Genomic DNA, 19,360 nt, shown 5'->3' on the forward strand with positions numbered 1-19,360 from the left:
ACAAGCATGTCATCGGTGCACATCACACACATTGAGAAGTACGAACACGTTAACACACACACAGATTTCAATTATGCCAGGGGTCTTGACTCTTGATTAAAGATTGAGAGTCACAGGGGAGATAAATTAACAAACCTACTCGGGCGAATCAGAAACAAGCTGTCAACACAAGATTGACATATCAACTTGCATTTGTTTGTTGTTGTTGGTATAGCTATAATTATACAGTGAGTAGTACATCTTGATTTATGAACTTTGCTTAAAACCTAAATATTACAAACACTAGCTTAAAGGTGGGGTAGGTAAGTTTCAGAAACCGGCTCGAGATACACTTTTTGTTATATTCCATGGAATGCTCTTAACATCCCGATAGCAATGAATATCTTAAGTGCTTTGACAAAAAATCCATAAAAAAATGTCATCTGTAGAAGCCGTAATACTGTAAAAAGTACAGGTAGATGGTACAGGTAGATGGCCTACCTGCCTGTCAGCCTTCCATCGGGGCACAAACTTATCTCGTGCCCTCATTGGTCATGTGCGCGATGGCCTACCTGCCTGTCAGCCTTCCATCGGGGCATAAACTTATCTCGTGCCCTCATTGGTCATGTGCGCGTTCGTGTGTGTTGGAGGAGGGGCTCTATAAGGAAGTGGCAGATTTTCTCCGGTTGTGTATTTTCAAATTCTAGCAATATCGAGCCGGTTTCTCAAACTTACCTACCCCACCTTTAAATGAAATGTTTGAAAATTGCAGCCTATTTGAATGTTTGCACATTTGTAACCAGTATTTGCAACTGGTAAAATAAACATCATGTATTTAATATCACAACAATTAAAGCGCTTATGGTGATTTTATTCAATACAAAGAATTGCTCGAAATTAACATTACAAACTGACAAACACGTATATTAGGCCTAATTAGAATAAATAAAATGTAATTTTGAAAAGGATAAAAGTATTGATTGCATTAGAAAAAATGTTATTATAGCACTATATGGATCACAGTCATCCTCATGATATTGACCCCGGCTGTAACACTAATATATATAAGGAATTGTGCTTGGGTAGCAACATGTCAGTGTGTTGATTGAGCACCAAGGTTGTAAAAAGGTCGAGACAAAGAGTCAAGTGGACGGGGTCATAGTGAAGATAGAGAGCTATATAAGTTATGCTCTCTCTAATGGAGGATGAAGGATAATTGGGTCATTTCATCACAGCTGAGTGAGTAGGGAAAGGTTAGTGAGGCAGTTACCAAAAGAGCATCCGCTCAACGTTTGTACTTGTACGACAGGAGAGAGTAGATTAGGAGTGCAGAAACTACAACATATGACACACTGGTTTCTATTTGTTGGCTATAAACAACATTTTACGTGCGGTCATGTTGAAAAAATATGTTACTGAGTTTATTTTGCCCTATAGAGAGCTGTCTGCACGCAACAGCTCCATAGAAGACTGTGTTGCTGGAGTGAAATAGATTTATTTAAGAACAAGATGTCTGAACGCCTACAGCGCCCCTCTCCCAACATCTGTTACAGAAAAACACACACGCACGCACGAACACACACACACACACACACACACACACACACACACACACACACACACACACACACACACACACACACACACACACACACACACACACACACACACACACACACACACAGGATGGAGGCTGGCTGTGAGACTGCGCTGACATATTAACAACCCAGTATGGTAAAGGTTTTCTATTCTTAGGCAAGTTGATTTAGCTAGAATGAATGAACGAACAACCTTTATGCTGCGATGAAATGACTTTAATTCTGTGTGTGTGTGTGTGTGTGTGTGTGTGTGTGTGTGTGTGTGTGTGTGTGTGTGTGTGTGTGTGTGTGTGTGTGTGTGGACCATAGCCTGTATATAGAAACTGGATCTAGAAAGGGTGACCTCACAGATTGTTATGTGGATTACAGTTTAAAGCCTTGAATTTGGCATTTTTTGGTTCACATTTGACCGTCACCATCTTGGTTTCTTGGTACCAGAGTGACACAAGAAGATGGAGAAAAAGTGCAACATAATGCTGGACATGACCTTTTGAGACACCTACAATGTTACAGTTAGATTTCTGAATGAAAACACACTGTTGAAAGGGTTAAAGTTGTACAATGAAAACACAGACCCTCAAACCAGACAACACTGTTCTAACTAGCAATGCCCAATATACCCTGCTTTGTCGTCTATTTTACTCTAAATGATTCCATATCTAAAAAATTATCATTATTCTGAATTAAAGCAGACTTGAAACTACCGATTGAGACCGTAAACTCATGTTTAAATGACTCAGGTAATAAATCAAGTAAGATGTAGGATCAATTTGTCATAGACTTCTATACAGTGACAGTCAGACCTACATTATAAAGTCGCCCCCTGCTGGCTATTAGCGAGTCGGAGGTTCTATTTTTAGACCTGGAGGTTGCCACTTGCTCTTGATTGAATGCATCAGAGAAAGATCATTCTAGCAGCGTGTGTGGTGTTTGTGTGTGTGACAATACATGAGATGCCAGATTGGATCGATTACTCTGTCTCCTCTTTTCTTCCACATTTCTTCTTCTTATTCCCCCCACAGATGGCTTTCTTCCCATCTTGTCACCTTCTCTCCAGTTGTCATGGCGATAGTTGACATAGATGAGACCGGGGTCTTGTTAGACATGGAACCACAAAGCTCTGTGTGTTTTTCGTCATGTTGCATCATAATTACTTTAATCATAAAGCACCATTTGTTACGTTCCCTCCTAACTAGGGGTACAAAGGGAAGTAACAAAACACCAAAAATAACCGGGCGAGAGAAAAAGGAGAGGAAACTGTCTACTGAAGCCACAAAGTGATGTTTTAATGGACAAAATAAAAAGGGCTCACCAGCCAACTTGCAAAGCAAACTAAAATAAACAATATACAAAAAGGTAAACTGGAGCACATCTCAATTCACAAGAACACAGACCTCCCACAGAGACAGAGACATGCTGCACACAATGCAGCCAGAGGAGAAGGAGCGAGCCACTGCAGCCTTCCTCAGGTCCTTTATGGAGGCCCTGATTGGGGATTGGGAGCACCTGGGGGAGAGGCTGCACCTGGAGAGAGAGGGACTTCGCCTCTCTATTGTTTTGCCGGGGTCTGTTACCGTTTGTGACTTCCTCCGTTCGGACGTTTTGTTGTAAACATTAACTTTCCTAATACGAACTATGGAGCGTGGAAGGCTGAGTCGAGCAGTAATCGGCAGACCATTGAATCTGCCGATGCGCGTGCAAGACACCAACAGAATGAGCATGGTGTATACAACACCGGAGCAACACATGGAACACACACATCACACACCAGATCCACATCCGCGCAACGTGCCTGCATCGAGCACCACACCCAAATACAACGCCCGTTGGTGAGGTATGGGGGTGCTCTTTTTCCAATTGATCGCGAAGCCTAATCTGGTTAGGTGTGTGATCAATTGTGCTGTGCAAAACATTGCCTGTTCCCGTGACCCAGCCATGACTATGAGGTCGTCTATGTAAAAGAAAACTCTCATGCCGTGTGCGCGCAGCGGTTGAAGCGCTGTGGCCACACATTTGCTGAATGTGCGTGGGGATAGGGAATAGCCGAACGGCAGCCTGTTGTACTCGTAGGCTATTCCCTGGAAGGCAAAACGCAGATACTTTCTGTGCTTTGGAGCAATTTCTACATGAAAGTACGCATCTTTCAGGTCGATGGTGGTGAACCAATCGCCTGGCTGCACCAGCCCCAGTAACTGTTTCATAGTTAGCATGCAGAATTTCCTACGGGAAATGTGGCCATTCAGGCCGCGGAGATCTAGAATAGGTCTGAATTCCCCTGTCTTCTTGGGAACCAGGAAGTATATGGAATAAAGACCCTCTTCCCTGCGCTGAGGGTGCACAACAGACACAGCCTGTTTCTGCACCAGAGCCTGAATCTCTGCTGAGAGGAAACTCATCCCCTCTCGAGAGGATAGCTACACCTCTCGCATGCCCATAAAAGGGGGTGGGACGCTGCAGAACTGGAGTGAATAGCCCCGTTTCAGCGTCCTGTCCATCCACCTTGATAGTACACAGCTGAGTTTCCCTTCCCCATAACACTGTGTTAAAGGGCATGCCCTCAGCTGTGGGGCCGCCTCCTGGGAGAACAGATTTACCTCTCGCATGCCCATAAAAAGAGGTGAGTGTGGGACACCCATAAGACAGTGGTCCATGTGATACAACCCAGTCTCACGGCATTTCGTGTTCACCAACACGATTTTTAATCTATTGATTCGTGTTTACCAACACGATTTGCCCCTTTTTTTCGTGTTGCACAGCACGATTTGAAAAGCAATGTATTTCTACTGGTAACGTGTTTCGTGCCTGCAGGCTGAAGCACGTCTTTTTCTCCGGTCGGGTCGTGGGAGACCGGAAGCTGTGTGGTTCATAAAAACATGTTCTTACTCAATATCAAGCCACAATTATTGCTTTTATTTTAAATCGTATAATTTCGGACTTTTGTTGCCGTCTGTGAGGAAAATAAATGGGGCTCAGAGCCTCAGGATACTGAAATCTGTATTTTTAAATATTTTTTTCCTTCTAATTTGTTATTATTTTCAAAATAACACACTGTTATTTACTCACCAATAACACACAATTATCCTTGCTTTTATCTATTGGTTTAATTCCATAATCTCGGGCTTTTTTGGTGTCCGTCAGGAACTGAATTTCAAAATAAAAAATAACCGGAAAGTAGGCATTTACCCAAGATCCTCAGCTATGGTTTTAAGCTCGCTGATTGGATGTGTTAGCCGCAATGCATGCTGGGATTTTGTGTTTATATTATATGAAATCCGGAAAACATTTTAAAAGAATAAAATAATACTTAATTCCGAGTGCTCTTGCTTTTCTCTTTGAAAGTCATCACATAACGGCATTGTAATACACGGTTCGGCTGCATTACATATTACAGATCTGCCGTAGTTCTTTATTGATAAAGCCCTGATGAGAAGACCTTTGGAAAAACTGGAAGAAATGCCGCCGAAACTGAATACTTGACGTGGATCATAAATATATCAACAATTAAACAACATCTTCAATTTCTCTTCACACAATACGTCTCCTTGCAGTATCAACACTAATTCGGCTGACTTTTACATTTGATCTAATTTATAGATAGGTTATATTTACACCATAACGGTGCACAGCTGATAGAAAAGGACTGTAGTTTTTAAAGATATTACTGATTTTCTTTGAATGTAAGAATGTAAATACTGAGTCTGAAATAGTATAGCAATAAGCTGTAAAATGATGTGAAAGCATGCATAAAACTATACATCTTCAGATGTTGTACATACACACTAATAATACAAAGTTATTATGGCTGTGTGTACCTTGTGTACACCTCCTAGTGGTTAAAGCACGTTATTGAATTATTGTTTTTATGTGTTATATTTGATTAAAAAAATATTAAGAGTACATACTTTCATAGGGGGAAAGTATAAATATAGAAATATAGAATATAAAAAATCAAGAAGATACTATAAGTGATCTCTACAATAAAACAGTTTAGTGCAGGATGTACAAAGATAGGAGGAGGTGCAAAACAGAAAAACGGATTAACCTTTATTTAAACATTAAATATTAAATATTAAGCCTGACAAAGTAATTAACGTCTAATATATTGCTTTCCTGCAATGTTAACTATGTTGAAGCACTTATTTTAACTGATATTATACACATTAATTATACTCTTATGTATGTAGATAGAATAAGAAATGTGCAGAATATGACAGTTTAATGGTGGAGGTACACACATATTGATAGATGTCTTGTAATGCACTGTTGAGGAACCTGTGACCCAAGTTTTTCATTCATTGCATAACTACACCGTAGTTGTGTATATGATATGTCAATAAACCTTTGAAAATCTTGAAAGGGATGTGCAAAATAGCCATAATATACAGTCTTTAATTAACTATTAGTTGAGAATAACGAGTAATGAATATACTTTATTACTTGTTTCCATTCATGTCAATTGCAGATACATGTTTAGTCTTCTCAAGCACCAACGATCAAATATCTCTCCTGATTGTTGCCACTTGACAATCACCTTACCTGAATTTTACTCAGGTGTAACTAAAGTCTGATTTAAGGGTTGTTTATATGTCACATAATTAATCAGAATCTGCAAAGTAACTCAAATAAATGCAGTGGAGTAAAAATACCAGGTTAACCTCTGAATTGTAGTGGAGTAGAATTACAAAGTAGCAATGAGCTGTCATGTGGGTATATATTAAGTGATTTTCACCCATTTATTAATTATATGTTTTACATTTGATAACACCAATGTGTTTAATAATGGCAACTTCTAATTGTGGGAAAAACGAAAACGTTCAGTAGAGACGTCCCATAGAACATTTTGCGAAACACAATAGCCAGCATGTGTAGTTCTGGGGGGGTGTTCGATTCCAGTTTTGGATAGTCTGGCGTGTTTTCGTTCCATTTCACACAGCTGTTTGACGCTCTGCGTAACCTTACGGGACTGTAGTCCTAAACGATAGCTGGGGATTATGGGTAGTGTAGTGTCTTCGGCCATCCTAAACTCAGAAATGTTGACAATCGCAATGATGCTCGAAATGTCCCTTATAGGCCTACGTCTGTTTCCGGTTATTTTTATTTTGAAATTCAGTTCCTGACGGACACCAAAAAAGCCCGAGATTATGGAATTAAACCAATAGATAAAAGCAAGGATAATTGTGTGTTATTGGTGAGTAAATAACAGTGTGTTATTTTGAAAATAATAACAAATTAGAAGGAATATTTTTTTTAAAAATACAGATTTCAGTATCCTGAGGCTCTGAGCCCCATTTATTTTCCTCACAGACAGCAACAAAAGTCCGAAATTATAGGATTTAAAATAAAAGCAATAATTGTGGCTTGATATTGAGTAAGAACATGTTTTTATGAACCACACAGCTTCCGGTCTCCCACGACCCGACCGGAGAAAAAGACGTGCTTCAGCCTGCAGGCACGAAACACGTTACCAGTAGAAATACATTGCTTTTCAAATCGTGCTGTGCAACACGAAAAAAAGGGGCAAATCGTGTTGGTAAACACGAATCAATAGATTAAAAATCGTGTTGGTGAACACGAAATGCCGTGAGACTGGGTTGTATCACATGGACCACTGTCTTATGGGTGTCCCACACTCACCTCTTTTTATGGGCATGCGAGAGGTAAATCTGTTCTCCCAGGAGGCGGCCCCACAGCTGAGGGCATGCCCTTTAACACAGTGTTATGGGGAAGGGAAACTCAGCTGTGTACTATCAAGGTGGATGGACAGGACGCTGAAACGGGGCTATTCACTCCAGTTCTGCAGCGTCCCACCCCCTTTTATGGGCATGCGAGAGGTGTAGCTATCCTCTCCAGAGGGGATGAGTTTCCTCTCAGCAGAGATTCAGGCTCTGGTGCAGAAACAGGCTGTGTCTGTTGTGCACCCTCAGCGCAGGGAAGAGGGTCTTTATTCCATATACTTCCTGGTTCCCAAGAAGACAGGGGAATTCAGACCTATTCTAGATCTCCGCGGCCTGAATGGCCACATTTCCCGTAGGAAATTCTGCATGCTAACTATGAAACAGTTACTGGGGCTGGTGCAGCCAGGCGATTGGTTCACCACCATCGACCTGAAAGATGCGTACTTTCATGTAGAAATTGCTCCAAAGCACAGAAAGTATCTGCGTTTTGCCTTCCAGGGAATAGCCTACGAGTACAACAGGCTGCCGTTCGGCTATTCCCTATCCCCACGCACATTCAGCAAATGTGTGGCCACAGCGCTTCAACCGCTGCGCGCACACGGCATGAGAGTTTTCTTTTACATAGACGAAACACGTTACCGGTAGAAATACATTGCTTTTCAAATCGTGCTGTGCAACACGAAAAAAAGGGGCAATTCGTGTTGGTAAACACGAATCAATAGATTAAAAATCGTGTTGGTGAACACGAAATGCCGTGAGACTGGGTTGCGTGATACAGTGGTACAGTGTATAGACATGTGGTACAGTGGGACGCTGCGTCCTCCTGTCCCTCCATCTTGTTAGCACACAGCTGAGTTTCCATTCCCCAGTTAATGGACAGGCCCTCAGCTGTGGGGCAGCAGCTATGCAGCTGTGATACTCTCTGGTGACCCGTTCCACCGCAAAAACTCCCCGCGAAGGGAAGATTTGCCCCTGGAGGGTTGACACAGAAAGGGCCGATTATTTACTGAGGACCCTGAACGCACCGCCGCGCGCTCTTGTGTGCAGCCTTTACCACTACGGGTAAACTGCATTGGAGTCTTTGCTCTAGGCGTAGTGTGTTCTCTGACAGCAATACGCCGGCCATAATGTCCCTGTACCCGCATAGCGCTCTCCTTTAGATAGCACTCCATGCGGTTCATCCCTCTCTGCGCACGCCCATTAGTCACCTCCTTTACAGGAGCTACAGCTGGGGCAGCGAATGGGGAATTTAGGTTAACATTGTGTGTAGGCCTAAGTGTAGCCTTTGTGGAAACAAAATACACTTGGGAGGGTGGAGGGCGCCGCAGGCACGGGATCTCCGTTGTTTTCTGACAACAGCACGCCGGCAATAGCGTCTCTTGAACCCGCACAGTGCTTTGACAGCACTCGGTTTATTCCACTCACGTGCACACGCCCACCTGCTGGCTCCCTATACTGGGGTTTACAGCAGGGGCGGGGAGTGTAGGACAGTGTTTCTTCCTCTGGGAATGGGCAAGAAGCAGCTACGCTGCGACTAATCCTCATCCCGTGAGCAAGGAGATCGATCCAAAGAGCCCTTCCGTAAACACGGGGGCTCCCAGGAGATCAACACGATCCTCTTTAGAAAGTGCCACGCGGCGTGATATCCCAGGGACATCACACGGCGGGCAGCGGTGGCGGCCTGTGATGAAGTAGGGGCGACCCTATATCATGTGAAGCCACCGAGCACCGGTCCCTGGGGGAACCGGGCCTGGGGAAAGGCCGTGGACCAAGCTACTTATTCGGCCTTGCGGCCCAATAATCGCTCTGACCTGGTGAGGCGGGGGCATCTCTCGCAATAAGTGAGTAGCCCACACATCCGCCGCCACGATCATCATCCAGGGAGAGTACAGCCCTGGGCGGTGGACTTCCATGGACGCCAGACCCGGAAGGAATGGCGAACGTGAATGGCACCGCCTCAGCCATATCCTGGTCCCCCAACCACTCGAAGCAAGGTGGTGGGGATCGGCGCCCGCTATTTCAACCAGGGCACGAAGGACAGGCCCGGGTCTCTAGCAGTGGCGACTCCCTGGAGGTATGATAACTCTTTCTTCTTCTTTCAAACGTCGCAGTCTCTCGTGGAATCACTTCCGCTGCTGAAGAGAAAAGGATGATAGTCAGGAGGCGAGGCCTCCTTTTATACGGTGTGATGCGCACGCATTCAGGTAGGCCCGCCCAGGGCCGGCTACGTCTATAGAAGTCTCAGTGGGAGAATGCTTGCGGGGTAAGAGAGTACCCATAGAGTCCAGTAGAGGGCGGAGCCTGTGAGAGATATAACAGCTAAGTTGACCAGCCTGACCAGCCAGTAGATAGGTTGGCTGGTTTAGAGGGGTTTTGGACACTTTAGCTGGCCAGGATGGCTGGTTTAGCTGGTTTAGCTGGTTTAGCTGATGCACCAGCTAAACCAGCTAAACCAGCCACCAGCTAAATCAGCCATCCTGGCCAGCTAAAATAAACAACATAGACCAGCATAGTGCTGGTATGCTGGGCTGGTCACCAGCATCCATCTATCACCAGTTTATGTTGAATAATAGTATTAAATATACCATGCTGGAAGCACGGGGGGGGGGGGGGGGGGTGTGACGTTGACTTAAACTGAGCAAAACCACACACACAGTGCATATAACAATGGACTCCAGTTCACGCTATTACGTGTGGAATTTACATTCATAGTAGACTATCAAGGCATTGCTAATTTATGGCTATTTATGGCTTTATCTTTATGATACAAAACTAATCCCATATCATATCACTTTTTTCAACCACTGCCATCTCGCCGTTACCCCGTGTCCCGCCCTCTCTGTCTGTTTCAGTTTCGCCAGCAAGACTGCTGGTAGACCAGCATAAATACCAGCTTCACCAGCATAGACCAGCTTAACTACCAGCTAAAACCAGCATAGCCCAGCATGACATCCATGCTGGGCTATGCTGGTTTAGCTGACCAGGCTGGTCTTGCTGGTCTTGAACCAGCAAGAACAGCCTGGCCAGCTTGTCCAACATGCTAAACCAACTAAACCAGCTAAAACCAGCAACCATCTTAAGCTGGTCTATGCTGGTTTTTTCAGCAGGAGCAGGACTTCACTGATATGATTTGTTCAATGTTTATAAAACAAGTCACAACAAGTGGTGGTGTTACAGTGGTTTAGTGCCAACTTGACAAGCAAAAATCAATGCGGCAGATGCTATGCTATGCTAACTGGTTTTAACTGATTGTCCGTCATCAAACCTGCTTTGTGATTTTGCACTGAGATGGAAATGATGTCACTCATCAGCATTTGTTGACCCTGATCAGTAGTTGTTGGTGACTGAGAATTTGGTTTTGGCGTTACATGACAGAAGAAAGTTGGTAAGAAGAGTTATTACGTCACAATATCCATGGTCAAAGATGAGGACTGGTTACACAGTATTTACATATTTGTGAATACTGACCATTTAACCTTGAGGAAGAATAAAGTTGCGCATGCCTAAACTGTTTAATCAGCAGAGCTTCCTATCTTGTTTTGAAAAGCTTTGTGTGTATAACTGCAACAAAATCAGGTGTTTTCTAAGGAAGTAATACTACTGAAATATGTTATTGACGCACACAAGAATGTAACACATGCAATGTAATTTATTTGTCTTCCAGGTGTTGTACCTGCAGCAGGCGGAGATCACCAGGGAGCGGGTGTACGCGATGCACCAGTCCAGCATCGATGGCGTGGAGGACATGTCGGCGCTGGCTGACCTGCACGAGGCCGCCATCATGCACAACCTGTACCAGCGCTACCAGAAAGATAACATCTATGTGAGTGCATTCAGATAGATGTGTGTCTGCGTTTGTAAGTATGTGTGAGAGGGTGGATGCACAGCATGTTTATGTTGTGATCTGCCCCCCTTTTCCTTTTCCAGTAATCTTTACATGCCTGAGGTTATCACTCATCCACTCCCAGTGGAATTAGCAAGGAGGTGGAGAGAGAGGCTTATAAAGTAAGAAATAACCAGAACACAAAACTCTTAAGTGTTGTAATCCTTAACCTATTAATCCTGGGTGATTTGGTGAGAACCAGGGACAAACAATTACATGTTTGGACTAAAGAAAGTAACTAAATGCCTATTCACTAGAAATAAGTATGCATTTTTCTTGTATTAAAAAAAAGATGTGTATGTTGATACCTTTCTGAATCAAGAATTGTGGTGCTACAGATCCATCCTTCTAAAGAAATAAGAAGAAAATGTTTGTTTTGAACAGATGCTCACAAAAAATCATCCCATAATCACTTTAATATATATTTTAATTAATATAAGAATAATGACACAAAAAGAAACATTCTTTAAACTATCGTGAATCCTAAAGCCATTGCAATAGCAGTCAAAATAATCTCAATCAGTCTTTCAGCCCTAAAAAGTGACTATAAACACATGCATGATTCGTGTTTATTTCTACAGTAAATCCAATAGATGAAGCATCAAAATTCATATATGTGGTAATTTGATTATATGTTTGTAATGAATTGAAGCTTTAATAAAACATTTCATTCATGACCATTGATGGTGAAAAGACAATAATCTCTTTTTGAGGTCATAAAAAGGTTATTGATCTCAATTAAATAATAAATGTTGCTCTTGTTTGTTGAGTTGAAAGTCAGACATCTGGAAAGCCTGAAAACCTGAAAGCTTACAGGGAACAGACCAATAGCAGCGTCCCTGGGAGTGACCCAATCTAGATGATGAAATATTGTCCATACATGGATTTCCCTTAAACTGATCATAAGAATTGACCCTCATGGGTCAGCTTTCTGTGTCACTGTGCTCATGCATTTATGAGTAAATGTGTCCTTCAGCTTTATATGTGTGTGGCTCACAAACTGCACAGACGGGGTAACATGACTCGATGGAAGCCTTGCTGACCTTTTTTTGTTCATAGTGCAGAAGGATAGAAAGCAAGGTGACTGTTACAGCACACACGGCTCAGAATAGAAACCAAGCCTCCATCATCTCACTGATTTTAAGTCAGCTTTCTAATAAACATCTGATGATTTGTCACTAATGCTGTGAGATATGCACCCTGCTGTGTCCCCTTATCCTCCAGATTAATATCAACACAAGGCTACTTTGAAAAGTCACATGTTTGTAGGCCCACTGTATGTTTTCCTGAGAGCTTATTACTTGCATATGTGTTTAGTGCTTTCATTGTAAGTGTTGGGTCATGTTTAGATCTATAATTTTGAACCAGAGAGAGGTAGGAAATCCACTGACAAAAAATAAGAAGCAAATAAACTGAAAAAGGATACACAGACAGAAGCTGACATGTAATTTGTTGACTGTTTTCAGACTAATATTGGCAGCATCCTGGCAGCAATCAACCCCTATAAGCAGATCGCAGGTATGTATGGTCCAGAGAGGGTGGACCAGTACTCCAAGCACCACATAGGCGAGCTTCCTCCGCACATCTTTGCCGTGGCCAATGAATGCTACCGCTGCATCTGGAAACGCCACGACAGTCAGTGTGTCCTCATCAGGTGAGCTTCAACCATGGAAGAGGCTTTTTTGGTGATTATATATTCTGGCTTCCCTCTAATTCATGCTTTATCCATCTATCAGTCTGTCTTCCAAGCCATAAATCCATTTATTTATTAAATCCTCTATCACAGGGTACGGCAGCATATCCCAGCATGCATTAGGGTAGTTTTATTTTAGAGAATCCAACATTTCCTACTGTCCAACTTAACCAGAGTTACCAATGCATGTTTTATGTCCCTGAATGTCTGCTTTGTTGTCCATGTAGCTAAAACCAGGAGTCAGTTACCATAAATAAACATCTTTTCACCTTTTGTAAAAGAAACATCTATAATGTGTGTATTTAGTGAACTTAAGAAGAGCATGTAGATGTATTTTTCTTTAAGTGTATGTACTTGAAGCCAATGCAGAGTCAGACAGGCTAGTGATAATGAAATTCAGACATATTTATTTCTGTTTGCCATTATTTTTGAGAAAGTCTAAGCTGAGATCAAGCTCAAAGAGTCAATTTGAAATGACATGTTTTGTTATTTAGCTAGTTGATGAAATAGAGAAAGCATCTGCATTTGTGGATAAAAAAAATCCCCATCCCTTCTCCAATAATAAAAAAAGAATTGGATGAAGTTAGTTAACTACTCATTGCTTGCTTTGCTAATTTAGAAGTAGGTTCAGAAATGTCACCGTGCTCAATTACACCCAGGCTTTGTCTCTCATCATTCCTGATTGAGATTCTGAGATAATGCAAGGTCTCTGCAAATCAATTCAATCAATTAAACGACCAGAACAGTTTGAGATAAGGGAATGTCAGAGAAGGTCACAGTGTATTTAATTACATTGTGTGTGTGTTCTCCAGTGGTGAATCGGGGGCAGGGAAGACGGAGAGCACTAAGCTGTTGCTTCAGTTCCTGTCGGTGATGAGCCAGAACTCGGCCGGGACTGCCACATCGGAGAAGAGTACACGAGTGGAGCAGGCCATCGTGCAGAGCAGGTATATATGAGCACAATGAATTTAAGCCCTTTAAATGCAACTAATGATTATATTATTTCAATCAACCTACTGAATAATTACAATTCATTGTTTTGGGTTTTAAAGTAGTGCAAAAGAAAATTACTGTCACAAGGAAAAACATTCAGATGTCTCTTTTTCCCTATTCATTTGCCCGAAACCCAAATATTTTTAGTTTACAGTGATATGAAAGAGAGAAGAGACGCCACCTTACATTTGAGAGGATGCTAGCAACAACTGTTTGGCAGTTTTGTTTAAAAGATGACTCTTTCCATCAACAAAACAATAACAGACATACTGTATTTTAATAGGCAAACCCAGATACTGTGGGAGAGTTCGGTGTTTGTATCGTCCACTTACGGATGTTTGTGATTATTGTATATAAAGCAGAACATTGCAGAAAAGCACGCTTATTCAGTCAGTTTTCCATAGATGAGTTAAGATCTGTAAAACAATGTTGCTTTAGGAGAAACATAATGAATGGCCTCTGCAGTGCATGATGGGTATACTGTATTCTACGCTGCATGCACGGATAAATGCTGACTAGACCAAATGCACTCACTGCAGTATCTTCCTCTTTCAGTCCGATCATGGAAGCTTTCGGTAATGCAAAGACTGTTTACAACAACAACTCCAGTCGCTTTGGGAAGTTCATACAGCTTCACTTCTCTGAGGGCGGCAACATCCAGGGAGGCTGCGTCATCGACTGTATCCTTATATTCATATACAAAATATGTATATTTGTAGCAAATGCAATTTGTATGTGATTCATATGTGTCTTAGAAGAACTCAGGTTTTATTGTTTATTCCTTGACTGTCTACCTTTAAGATTTACTGGAAAAGGTAAGCACGTCTGGAGTCTGCACATATCAAGTTAAAATTCATTAGGAGTGATTTGTCAGCATTGCATTGTGAATCATAATGAATAGTAATGGTGTCTTTTCTGCAAATGATTTTACTCTAGAACCGAGTGGTGCGACAAAACCCTGGAGAACGAAACTACCACATCTTCTACGCTCTGCTGTCAGGTGCTAACAAAGACAATAAAAGTAAGTAAAAGCACACAAAGGTCCAATTATCAAGACGTACATTATACATTTACGAGAGACTGGCAATGGTGATACAAAAAGATCTATAGCATCAGATTGTGTTGTGTTAGAAATTTGTAGGGACAACTGGTCCGCTTTCCAAATCTCTGCGCGTCCCTAACAAGCTGGTTATCATACAGGAAGGAATCCAGAACATACAAGTATCCGTTAAAAACAATAATCTATTTTAATGGTAATATAACAATGCAATACAATCAATACATTACCATACAAAACCATATCATATCATATGCGTAATGTCAGGAGTAGGCCTACTCCTGGCCCTTGTTCACGGGCCGCCACGACCTTCCGGTCCGGCGGCGCCAGAAGAGAGAGGCAGAACAAAAAGCTGAATAGGCTTTCATACCAATAGATACAGGAAGGGGTGGAGTTTACTCAACCTCCACACACACACACACCCCCCCCCCCCCACATCTCCAGAGACCTCAGATGTGTCTTAAAAGATATTTCTTTGCTTCCAAAGATAACACAAATATTTCACCTCTCATATCTCCAACTTCTGGTTACACAAAATACAAAGTAATTAAACCCACACATATACTATTCAAGAGATGTAGACTTCCCTGAAACTTGACATGCTAGCGATCTTCCCCCACCTAGCACCATGTCCTGCATAACCCCTCCCCCACAGAGCAATAAAACCCTGTTTACTGCAACTAGCCCTTTGTCTATCGCCATTTTAGTCCTCACATTTATGAAAGGATAAAACAGAGAAATCAATATAAAACACAAACACAAGTATTGTTTGAACAGTATTCACTTAACTGCTACTATTGATAATTACCAGAGAAACTCAAAGGACCTCTTTTAATATCTGGAAATTGCAACAAGACTTTCTGCCATTTAAAATGTAACACACTTCTTAAATATCAGATGCTGCAGTTGTTATCAGTCAAAGCATGTTTGTGTTATTTCACTGGAACTTATACAGACTCTACATCGTCTGAGTGCTGTAAGGTATCTCAATGTGCATCTCTGTCAGTAGCACCCTGACTATATATATTTTCTCCTTTATCAGGCCTCTACTTCCTGGAAGACCCTCCTGAATCTTTCCACTACCTCAACCAATCAGGATGCATGAAGGACAAGAGCCTGAATGACAAAGAACTGTATAACAGTGTCATGGTCAGTATTATCTCTGTCAAGTGGATTTGAGTATTACAAACCTTTCCTTGACTAGCTTCCATGCAGATTGCTAAACTAGTTTGATGATGACTGTCCAGTATTATTAATGCAATTGCTCTACATGTTTTTACCTTTTGCCAGGTTGTTGTTTTTCCTTTTTTTTTATCAGCAGGTATAACAGATTTGCATTAAATGCATTACAAAAAGGCATACTGAAGGACAACAATTGCATCTGGGATTTGAGTGTTGCTAAACCATAACTACGAAACTAACACAAATAAATAATATATAAAATGTATTTATAAGCCATAAAGGGATTTTTCAGCTTGCTAATAGCAGCACATGCAATATAAATAATATAAGTTATGTCTTTAAAATGTCCCCAAAATGTGCTAGATTTTGAAGTGTCTTTTTTATATTTGTTTTTTGTATAGCATCCCGGTGTAAAAATGATTTCTGCCTCAGGAGCAGCTCCACCTCAATGCAATGTTTTTACAGTTGACATTCAAAACACAATTTATAAAACCTCTCTCTTTTTTTATGCAGAATTTGCGGTGGTACTATATTGCGATTTTTAAATGATTATATTGCGATATTAAGAGCACCACATCTAGCACCTCATCACTTTAGCTGTGTTTTTCCTGCGTGTAGGAGGCACTGAAGGTGTTGGACTTCGCAGAGGAGGAGATCAGAGACATGTTTAAGCTGCTGTCAGGAGTCTTACAGCTGGGAAACATCGAGTTCATGACTGCAGGAGGAGCCCAGATCACCACCAAGCAAGGTGAGTGCACGACTTGTGTGAAGAAAGTTAGGGAAAGTAAAACCTGATAGAAGTGTAAACTCATCTTTTTCCATCGTTCAGTGATCACTAACGCCAGTGAGCTGCTGGGCCTGGATACCTTCCAGCTGTCCGAAGTGCTGACTCAGCGCTCAATAATCCTCAGAGGAGAGGAAATCTGCTCGCCACTCACTATAGAGCAGGTCCGCACACACACTTATATCCATACATTTATTCTCCCTCTTTTGATCGATCTCTTCCTGATACACTCACACTCTCATCCTAACAGGCGGTGGATTCCCGGGATTCTGTTGCCATGGCGTTATATTCCCAGTGTTTCTCCTGGATCATCCTCAAAATAAATCAGAAGATCAAAGGGAAGGAAAACTTCAAATCCATCGGCATCCTCGACATCTTCGGCTTTGAGAACTTTCAGGTAGGAAACAAACTGTTTAGCTGGAAGCTGTGTTTTTAAAAGCCACTCACACACATGCATGCAGATCTTTATACATCTATATACATATCTATATCAAAGTTATTTATCTATGTGTCCAGGTGAATCGGTTCGAGCAGTTTAACATCAACTACGCCAACGAGAAGCTTCAGGAATACTTCAACAAGCATATCTTCTCCCTGGAGCAGCTCGAGTACAACAGGTGAACTTCTACAGTATATCCATACAAACGTGAATAAACAATGACTTGATATTAAACGTTTGTGAGTTGTTTAGTTTATTGAGGGTTAGGGTTATTGACACCAATATAACAATATGAAAAACATACAACTTTAAGGTATCATGTACAAACATTAGGTTCAGCCATAAAAGTATGTTTATTATAAATATAATGTACTTAAAAAGTTAATTAAATGTAAATAAAAACGCCAACATTTTTAAGGATCTTTCAAGAAGTGATTTAAAAGGGTTGACCATTACATTCACAAGCATGCAATCTTTCTAAGACATTAGACATGTAGAGTTTTACATTTAATTAGTTGAATTAAATACTGTAGTGTACATCCATTCTCCGTGTGTAATTGTTTGGGTTACCTCTACAGGGAAGGTGTCCAGTGGGACGCCATAGACTGGATGGACAATGCAGAGTGTCTGGACCTTATAGAAAAGGTAAAACATTGATTAATCTATACATGAATAGGTTTTTAAATCTAGGTATCATCTTTGCATCTGACCTGGAAGTAGAAATATTGTGTTCATAATCAGGATTTTCTACAGCACAGACTTTTCTCTATCAGAGTTGAGCTGAAGTGAGTTAAAATAAAAGGATGTGCTGTAAGCCCGGGATGCTCTCTGTAAACTGATCTAATAATATCAGACTGATATCTTAGAAAGTGGTGCTGATTTCATAAAGCTGATAGAATAACATTATGGTGTTCCCCCCTCTCTCTCTCTTAGAAACTGGGCCTGTTGGCGCTGGTGAATGAAGAGAGCCGATTCCCCAAAGGAACTGACTTCACTCTGCTGGAGAAGCTGCACAGCCGACACGCTGTGAGTTTTTTACATTCGGCATGCATTGTTCAAAGAGTATGTTGAGCTAAGTGGTAAACGTAAATGTATTTAATTTCCCTTTGTGCTATTTTCCTGTTTTCTGCAGACAAACCCTTTCTACTTCAAGCCCAGACTTGGCGATCATCAGTTTGGTATCAAACATTATGCTGGGGAGGTGAGAGATGTATAACTGAGCCGCTTCATGTCAACATAATGTATTTGTTACCGTCTCAAAGTCCGGGAGATTCATGATGAACCTGTCTTTCTTGGTCAGGTGCTTTATGATGGTCGAGGGATCCTGGAGAAGAACAGAGACACCTTCAGAGACGACATCCTAAACATGCTTAAGGACAGCAGGCAAGACATTCACACGCTTTAAATAAATAGTTTATTGGAAAAGTAATACGGTACCAAGTCATTAAAAAAAAAAAATGCTTTCAGTTGTTTGAACTGATATGAATCTTTGATCACATTTGTTCTACATTTTACAGTGACTAGAATTAAACTGTCAATATAAGGTGAAAACTATAATTCACAATCATCGAAATGTCAACTTCTCACAAATAAAGAAATATATAGAAATGGGTTTTTCACCATTGTGACATTTAAAATTGGCAAGAATCCATGACATACTAATTTAAGACCTCAAAATTGTTTCAAAAAGGGTAAACGGGAGCAGTTTATACCTCATTTTAGTTTTTAGTTCTGACATTTTCACTGACATGGGTGGATTTCTTTTTTGGGTGATTTGTACTGAGGAACAAGTATCACATCACCGACGGGTGAAAAATAGTGTTTTGGTAACACGGGATGTTCAGGTAACACTTAAAGACTTTGTTATGGAACGCAAAGCAGAGTAGGGGGCTAGTACACCCTCCTGAGGGTCCGATTGTGGATGTCATGCGAGCATAACATGGTGAAAACAATCAGTCTAAATGAACAATCGGGACGGAAATGTTCAGATTTCCAAAGGGAGGTTCTGTGAATAAATTAAAAATCAAGAACCGAAATAATTGAACTATTCATATCTTAGACTGCACTGTAACTTTTA

General features: G+C 41.4%; 1 protein-coding gene across 2 annotated transcripts in view; it reads left to right on the top strand.

Moving 5' to 3' along the window:
• The window catches only part of myo10l1 (myosin X, like 1), a 62,309-nt gene that overhangs the window by 28,991 nt on the left and 13,958 nt on the right, over nucleotides 1-19,360 (top strand). For both annotated transcript variants that reach the window (XM_034112034.2, XM_034112035.2), the window contains exons 3-17: nucleotides 10,917-11,075; nucleotides 12,602-12,789; nucleotides 13,641-13,775; nucleotides 14,377-14,501; nucleotides 14,623-14,636; nucleotides 14,758-14,842; nucleotides 15,921-16,027; nucleotides 16,679-16,808; nucleotides 16,890-17,008; nucleotides 17,095-17,241; nucleotides 17,361-17,461; nucleotides 17,862-17,928; nucleotides 18,217-18,309; nucleotides 18,416-18,484; nucleotides 18,584-18,666. In XM_034112034.2, coding sequence (XP_033967925.1) covers nucleotides 10,917-11,075; nucleotides 12,602-12,789; nucleotides 13,641-13,775; nucleotides 14,377-14,501; nucleotides 14,623-14,636; nucleotides 14,758-14,842; nucleotides 15,921-16,027; nucleotides 16,679-16,808; nucleotides 16,890-17,008; nucleotides 17,095-17,241; nucleotides 17,361-17,461; nucleotides 17,862-17,928; nucleotides 18,217-18,309; nucleotides 18,416-18,484; nucleotides 18,584-18,666 — 1,622 coding nt within the window. The remainder of the gene's footprint in view (nucleotides 1-10,916; nucleotides 11,076-12,601; nucleotides 12,790-13,640; nucleotides 13,776-14,376; nucleotides 14,502-14,622; nucleotides 14,637-14,757; nucleotides 14,843-15,920; nucleotides 16,028-16,678; nucleotides 16,809-16,889; nucleotides 17,009-17,094; nucleotides 17,242-17,360; nucleotides 17,462-17,861; nucleotides 17,929-18,216; nucleotides 18,310-18,415; nucleotides 18,485-18,583; nucleotides 18,667-19,360) is intronic.

The sequence above is a fragment of the Pseudochaenichthys georgianus genome, chromosome 22 (genome assembly GCF_902827115.2).
Source record: "Pseudochaenichthys georgianus chromosome 22, fPseGeo1.2, whole genome shotgun sequence".
Taxonomy (NCBI): Eukaryota; Metazoa; Chordata; class Actinopteri; order Perciformes; family Channichthyidae; genus Pseudochaenichthys; species Pseudochaenichthys georgianus.